The 7,766-nt window shown below is 43.1% G+C and overlaps 1 protein-coding gene across 5 annotated transcripts in view; it reads right to left on the reverse strand.

Moving 5' to 3' along the window:
* Nucleotides 1-7,740, reverse strand: part of Nup214 (nucleoporin 214) — an 86,455-nt gene extending 78,715 nt beyond the window's left edge. For 4 of the 5 annotated variants that reach the window (XM_047524288.1, XM_047524287.1, XM_047524284.1 and 1 more), the window contains exons 1-6: nucleotides 7,593-7,740; nucleotides 5,224-5,419; nucleotides 4,452-4,603; nucleotides 3,047-3,245; nucleotides 1,651-1,721; nucleotides 236-299 (exon numbers count right to left, since the gene is read on the reverse strand). In XM_047524288.1, coding sequence (XP_047380244.1) covers nucleotides 236-299; nucleotides 1,651-1,721; nucleotides 3,047-3,245; nucleotides 4,452-4,603; nucleotides 5,224-5,419; nucleotides 7,593-7,637 — 727 coding nt within the window. In that variant the 5' untranslated portion in view covers nucleotides 7,638-7,740. Of the gene's footprint in view, nucleotides 1-235; nucleotides 300-1,650; nucleotides 1,722-3,046; nucleotides 3,246-4,451; nucleotides 4,604-5,223; nucleotides 5,420-7,082; nucleotides 7,134-7,592 lie in introns of those variants that run through there. The other variant, XM_047524285.1, reaches the window with a different exon arrangement.
* Between the last annotated feature and the right edge of the window lie 26 nt (nucleotides 7,741-7,766).

Consider the following 7,766-nt stretch of genomic DNA (forward strand, 5'->3'; position numbering starts at 1 on the left):
AAATTCCTAAGAGTTCTAATAAAGTTGGGATCCATTTCAAGTCATTCAGCATGAGACACAGGTGTCACCAGGGTAACCCCTACAGAGGTTTAATAAGCTGACTGAACAGTGACATTATTCATGGGACAGGCACCAACACCCCCTGCGCAAGTACATAGGTATGTCACTTGACCTGGAGTGTCTGTTTAACAGAGCCAGTATCTCATTAGGTCAGCACATTAGAAAACAGCATTACCTCTGACAGGATGATCTGACTCATAGAATGGAGGACACGGAATGACTTTTTTTTCCTGCAAAGTCTGAAAGAAATTGGGGGGGGAAGAGTCGTCAAAGGAAATAATCCAATGAAACTGTCAAATCCAACCTGTTGTCCTAGAAGCAACCTTGCTCCATCTCCTTGGCCAAAGAGAAGTATACTATCTACTCCCAGAACCTATCCTAGAGAAATACTCACTCAGATGCGTTCAGATGCAGGCAACAAGGATGTTCAATGCAACGGTACTCACAGTGACAAAACTACTAGTACTGACGCAGGTGACTATCAAATAATAAGGTAGACAAGCTGTGGCACAAACACCAGTGAACTACGATGCAGTCGTTAAGGAGGATGAAGTAGCTCTACAGGCAATGCATTGGAAAAAAGACCTTATACATTAAGTTACAGGGCTGGGGCCACAGCTCATACATACACACCAAGTTATGATTTAAAAAAAAAAAAAAAAAAAAGGCAGTAAAATCGAGCCAACTGAATTATCTTTTCAAAGGCCAATATGCTCAATAGAGTATGTGTCAAATTTCACATAGCAACTTTTGGCAATAACAAATAAGAAGCCAGGCACACTCATGCATGCCTATTGTCCCAGCTACTTGGGCTGCTAAGGCAGCAGGATTGCTTGAGCTCAAAAGTGGAGGCCAGCCTGAGTGATGCAGAGAGAGGCTATCTCAACCATAGTTTCTTTAAATGTGACATGGAAGAAATCAAGTCTTGGCCTCACACTTGAACTACCACATTTCTACCCAGCAAGCCCAGAGAGTAGTCTTGGAGGGAATGTCAGGACAGGCATTGGCACCACCTGTAAACCCCTCCTTCAAATCCAAGACTGAACAGACACGTGCGAGTCAATGTGTTTTGAGGGGCATTTGTATTATCTCAAGAAAATCCCAGGGAGAGGACAACAGAGCACACAGGCAACAACAATAGCATCTGTTTTCTCCACTGTCCATAAATGGAGGAACCAAACCTTTCAAGTGGACTAAGTTTAAAGACAAATGCTGGATTTAATGCAGAGTGAGTCTGCATTATGGTAACAGTTTTTCCACTAACTCCTTTCCCCCCTTAAACTCTTGTTTTTACGGAATGAACTGGGAATATAAAATTGGTGGAACAGTGGGTAGAATATGATCACATTTTACTTAATCAGCAAGAGAAAAATAATGCATCTGCCCATACACTATTTGTATAAGCATTCAGATAAGTGAGGAAGGCCACCCACTGAAGGAGGACTAGGGGATAAAGGAGAGTTCCACTCTTCACTCATGGTTGTGTTGAGCATAAATTACTTTTTAATAAGAAAAAACAACATATATGCCCCTAAACTACCCCCCCAAAACTGGAAAACTTAAGAAAAGTTCTGAAGTTTGAGAACTCACAGGAAGATACTGGACCACAGTTCCATTCTGTTTTCCTACTGCCAGCTGCTTTCCTTTGGGGCTCCAGCACACTGGGCAAAAAGAGAATGCTGCCAATTAAAAACTGAAAGATATGGAGCAAACCAATGCCATCAACCACACAACTACATAATCATCACTCTTATTCCTCTGCCACCCATGGAAGACCCTGGATCTTCCCTACACAGCAGAATGAAAAAAGTAAAATCATTTTAATGATACAAGTCGATTACTGACATGACTCCCCAGCAACAAGCTGCACAGCCAGTCCACCAGGTCCTGTTGAGAAATGGAGGTAAGCATGGGCTGCAGCTGCAGAGAACCTGCCGTGCCAGCATGGGCATGAGGTACCATGAGTCAGGGCCGAGGCAAGTCAGAGAAGAAGGACCTGTCCCACAGTGGCCGCCTGGCCCACACTCCGCACAGTACCACAGCCCAACCCCTTAGCATCCAGGATCCACAGATCTTAACCTCCTCCTTCCTGACCAGCAGAGGGGGAAAAAGAAAATGTAGCAGACCTGAATGGGATTGCAGGGCCAAGCAACAGAACTACCAGTTTTCCAAAACTTGATTAGCATAAATTTTGACCAACAGCCTTTACCCAAAGCTATATAAACTCAGTGACTAGTACACTCAAGTGGCAACTCCCATGGGGTCCCCTCTCGTCCTGCTAGAGCTCTATCTCCTTTCTCCCCACGTGAATAAATCCTATTCTTGCATGCACTCTTCATCATCAGTGGATTTTATTTTTCAAATTCACAAGACAAGAACCCAGAAAGAAGAAACTGGCAATGAGCTCTTGAGATCTGCTTCAACAATGGACAGCACAGCCCACCCACAGAGCTAACATGCCACTCAACAGTAGTGGAGAAGAATTGGGCTTTGCTGGGTGCAACCCTCAGAGCTGACACTGCAGGCATCCCTGCCTTGATTGGCTGCTAACACTACAACAGGTTTCTTGGCTGCAGGGGCCTGCAGCTTATGCAAACCTCACCCACCAGCAGAAGCAGAGAAACTCTGGTTTCATTACGACTTATCTCCTGCTTCTATTTGTTATTTCTAATGCTTTTCCTATAAAGGTATAAATGACTTTCAGAAGACGACTCTTTTGGATCCAGAAACCAAATATATTCTTAGAAGCACAATTTTAAACCAGAAATACCAAAATACTTCTTTCTCCTAACATATTCTAATTAATTCATGTATGCTGCTTGGCTTCAAAGACATTTTATGTGGAAATAAAGAACATAACCCATTCCTAACAAGAATGAAAAAACCATACATAAAACAAAGAACCATTCACTTTTAGTTCCAGAAATTAATTTTTAAATAGATTACCATTACTGTAGGTTATGAAATGAAAGCCTTTATTACCCACCAGATGTTACTGCCACTGTGGGAGGAAGAGTGGCACATACTTTCACCACTTCTGTGACTTGCAGGACAGCAATACTGCCATCAGCCAGACAAACTGCCACCATGGAGGGGACGGTGGGGTTCCACTTCATATCGATCACCATGCCTCCCGCGTCCTTTAAAAGCTTGTGATAGGCAAATGGGCGTTTCTGCTGTTTAGCCTTTTAAAATAAATACACAGAAAATAAATTAATAAACACACAGATACATTTAGTATTCAAAGGAAAATAATGAAAATAGTTTTCATAAGTCACAGTTCACTGTACTTCCTGAAGTATGAAAAAAAGAGTTGACTCTACAAACCTATTTGTTATAAACAATGACAACAGAACTTTGAAAATGGCAATGAATTGGGCTGGGCATGTGGCTCAGTGGTACAGCACTTGTCTAGCATGTGTGAGGCACTGGGTTCCATCCTCAGCCCCACAGAAAAATATAAAATAAATAAAGGTATTGTGTTCATCTACAACCACAAATATTAAAAAAAAAAAGGCAAGGAATTACTCTAGCACACGCAGAAGGATTCCCAGCAAAGGAATATACAAATGCAAAATAATCAATAAATAGCAGGAACTACATTAGAATCCTGGTTCTGCTTCCTGGCCCTTTGGGACATTGGACAATTACTTAAACTCTTTAAGCCTGCTTTTCCATCTATAAAATGAAGATAATCATACCTACTATGGGAGGCTATAGTAGGCACAAAGAAGGGCAAGACATATAAATGCTTTGTGTAGGACACAATCAGTACAAACACACTAATTATTATTATCATTCTTAAACTGTGTGGAACAGAACACTACATTAAGATGCCAGAGACAAATATCTATATCTATGTATAAATAATATAGAATCTATTTTATAAAGTCTGAGGTTTTGGACAAGTAACCTAGGCCTTCCTGATGGGTTGTCTCATGCATAAAAGAGAAATAACACCTGTGGCAACTGGTATATCAAATAATTTCTTTAAGGCCTTCTATATCAAAGATCTATGATTACACAGTTAAGGTCTTTTTCTTTGTAACAAGGATTGAACCCAGGGGCGCTTAATCACTGAGCCACATTCCCAGACCTTTTTATATTTTATTTTGAGACAGGGTCTCACCAAGTTGTTTAGGCCTTGCTAAGTTGCTGAGGCTGGCTTTGAATTCACAATCCTCCTGCCTCAACTTTCCGAGCTGCTGGGATTACAGGTATATGCCACCACACCCAGTTAAGGTTTTTTTTTTTTTTTTTTTTTTTCCAACCCATATTTTAATCTAGAAAAAGACTTGAAGGGTCAACCTAAGGAACTTCCATGTTACAATTCCATATGATGAAATCTCCTTAGGTTCCCACATTGACATTACATTGTACCAGTAGCTTACCTCATTTGAGAATGTCCGAACATCAAAAAAAGCAATAATGGAACCATATTCACTAGACATCATGCACACAGACAATGTGAGGTTATCGCAGCTCAGGGCAAGGTGATGGACTGGGAATTTCATTGGAACTACCAAGCTTTGGACTTTATCAACTAAGAAAGAAAGAAAGAAAAAAAAAAAAAAAAAGACAAAGCAAAAACAGCATATTCTAAGCATAAAGTCAAAAACTTTTATCCAGGTCAATATGAAAAATTTTTTATCTACACAAATCTATACTGCCTGATACCTATTTATACAGATAAATCTTAGTTTTCTTATAGAAAGATAATGACACATTATAATCCAAGGACTGTTGTCATAGAAATAACTATGACTGCTGCCCTGTATTGAAAATATTTTTAACACAAATGCTCCAAGTAGCACAAATTCCCATTTGTTTGGATGGTATTATTGTGCCAACTAAAAACTCATGTAACAAAACCCTTCTCCTGGAGAGCCAGAAACCAAACTCAACTGAGCAAAATAAAAGCATGGCATAATGCTAAGTTCTTTCCTCTGACCTCTGAGGAAGGGCTCACTGAGACTTAAAAGGACCAAAGGAAACACCAAGAAAGGCTTCCAGTCTCCTACCTGGAACTTAGTCATCTTGGGAGTCAATCTTAGGTTCAAAAACAGTTTTAATTTTAACATCAAGATGATTTCTTAGAAAGAAAACGTACCAGCAAACCACCCAGCCCTCTCTCTACTATGCAACATAAATCAGAGAACTTACCTATTTTATTGGGATCATCTCCAGGTTTGTTTTGGATAAGAAGGTTTTTAGTAGGAAAAACCTGCAATCCACTGGCTCCACCAGCAAAGACCAGACCATACTTGTTGGATATGGCAAGAAGACTCGAGCGTTCCTTGGGCAACTCCTCGGGGGAGTCAAAGATTCTCACTTTCTTCAGGGCTCTAAATTGAAAATCCTGAGGGATCAAAACAAGTTCAGTTTGGGAAAAACAGAAAATTAAATTGTCTGTTCTTAAACTCCAGCAGACCCAATTTCAGTATTACAAAAATATATCTATTACCCCAAGGTCAATGATCATCTCAGTTGTCTTTAGACTCCTATGGCTTACAGTGGTGCCTGGATAGTGATCAATAATGGTTGTTGAATGAGATAAATGAAAAAAAATCCATGAAGCCTTCCTTGGTGAATCCAGTTCGTATTGATCTAAAACTTATCTGAATTCCTATTTGTAATTATTGTCTGAATCACTGCTACACTTTATAATTTTATCCTATCTTGTGGTGCTTCATTGCTTCATAACCCAGCATGGTGCTCAATAAATTACTACTACATGTTGAAAGCATCACTCAACTTCACTGTGAGTTCCAATTTCCAATGCAGTACTTAACAAATATATACTGAAACAATAACCATAGAAAGATGACCAAAGGTCAAAAACTGGCTTACTTGTATCGAATGCTTAAAATTCCACTAGAGAAAAGGTTCACTAGGGACCTTTAAGCAAAAACTAAATGCTACAAGGACATCTTTTAATTTGTTCTAATTAGTTATACATGAGAGTAGAATAAATTGACATACTATACATATATGGAGTATAACTTATTCTTCTGTTTGTACATGATGTAGAATTACATTAGTCGTGTAATCATATATGCACATAGAATAGTAATGTCAAATTCATTCTGCTCTCTTTCCTATTCCCATTCCCCCTCCCTTCTCTTCCCTTCATCCCCCTTGTCTAATCCAAAGTAGTTGAATAAACAAAATTGGTAAGCCCTTATCCATGTTAATGGAGAGAGAGAAAACTCAATTTACAAGGACATCTTAAAAGTACAATATCCTAACAGAGTGCACCCTTAGAGCTCCAGCTGTGAGAACATCCAAAAACATAAGTGTAAACCCCTTAATACAGGCTACAAGAGCAGGCATGGCCACACCCATCCACTTCTGCAGCCTCATCTCACAACACTCAACTTCTCTTTTAAAATTGGGCCTTCATGCCCGCTTTGGCAGCACACATACGAAAACTGGGCCTTCACCAGGTGCAGTGGTGTAACTCCAGTGGCTCAGGAGCCTGGGGCAGGAGGATCTCAAGTTGGAGACCAGCCTCAACAACTTTGTGAGGCCCTAAGCAACTTAGTGAGACCCTGTCTCACAGTAAAAAATAAAAAGGGCTAGGGATATAGCTCAGGGGTAGGGTACCCCTGGGTTCAGGTCTTGGTACCAAAGAAATACGAAAAACCAAGTCTTCATCTCTACCACAGCTGCTGCCAACCTCACCCTCAGCCCACCTACTTTCAGTTTTCATTTCCTTCAAGTGTCATGCTCCTTAGTACTCTGAAGCTTTCATACATGACTGACCTGGAAGCCTTCTGTCAATGCCTGATGCTCCCAGTCTCCCATGAATTTATCTATGTTTTCAAAGACAATTTTTAGCATGTACTATCTCTTGATAAAAAGTAGTTCCTTACGTTACCCCTCACTTCCCTAAGTCGCAGTACATATCGTTTTTCCTTTGCGCTGTTGAAGACAGCTCCCTTCATTCTGACAACGTGCACGAGAACTACTAAACACGCCGGCCGGGAGCAGGGGGCAGCGCCCACGCTATCGTGGCCCACCTGGCCCTCCCTCCAGCTTCCTGACTTCAGGCTCATTTCCGGTGCCAAAATCGTGTTCCCAGTCCAATTAACTAAAGGTCTGCAGGACGGAAAATCTTCCCTGCTTCCACTTTAGGCAAGCCCGGCCCGCCTTCCAGAGTGAGTGAGGAGGAGCGCTTCGGCGAGCCTGGCCCTGGCTCCCTGACCGCTCCCGGCCTCGGTCCGCTGCTCTGCTAGCGACTCTCCGCAGGTGCTGGGAAGGGTCCCGCGGTGCCTGCCACCCGACAAAGGCTCTGCCATCAGCAGTTACCACTACCGCTCCTGCGCCCACCACCCGAGGGCGGCTAGGACGGCGCCGCGGGCGCCCCAGGCGCACGGGGCCGGGGGCTGCGGCGGGCTGGCCGGCAGCGGGGCGGGGCGCGGGCCGGCGAGACCTCGGATCGCGGTCCACGGTTCAAGCGGGCGTCGGAGGCAGCGCTCCACGGCAACGCCGGGACCCAGGCGAGGAGGGGGGCCCGGTCGGTCTCTGACCTTCATCTCCCGCTCGGGAATCATGGCATCCATCTCGTCTCCCATCGCGCCGCCCTGTTCGTCGAAGCAGCCGCCGCCGCCGCCTGCGGCCTTGCGCTCAGAGCCCAGGCCGCTCGGAAGGCAACTTCCTTCCCTCAGCGCCAGCGGCGCGCGGCGGAACGCGAACTTCCGGCG

This window comes from Sciurus carolinensis, chromosome 14 (genome assembly GCF_902686445.1).
Source record: "Sciurus carolinensis chromosome 14, mSciCar1.2, whole genome shotgun sequence".
In the NCBI taxonomy this organism is placed as follows: Eukaryota; Metazoa; Chordata; class Mammalia; order Rodentia; family Sciuridae; genus Sciurus; species Sciurus carolinensis.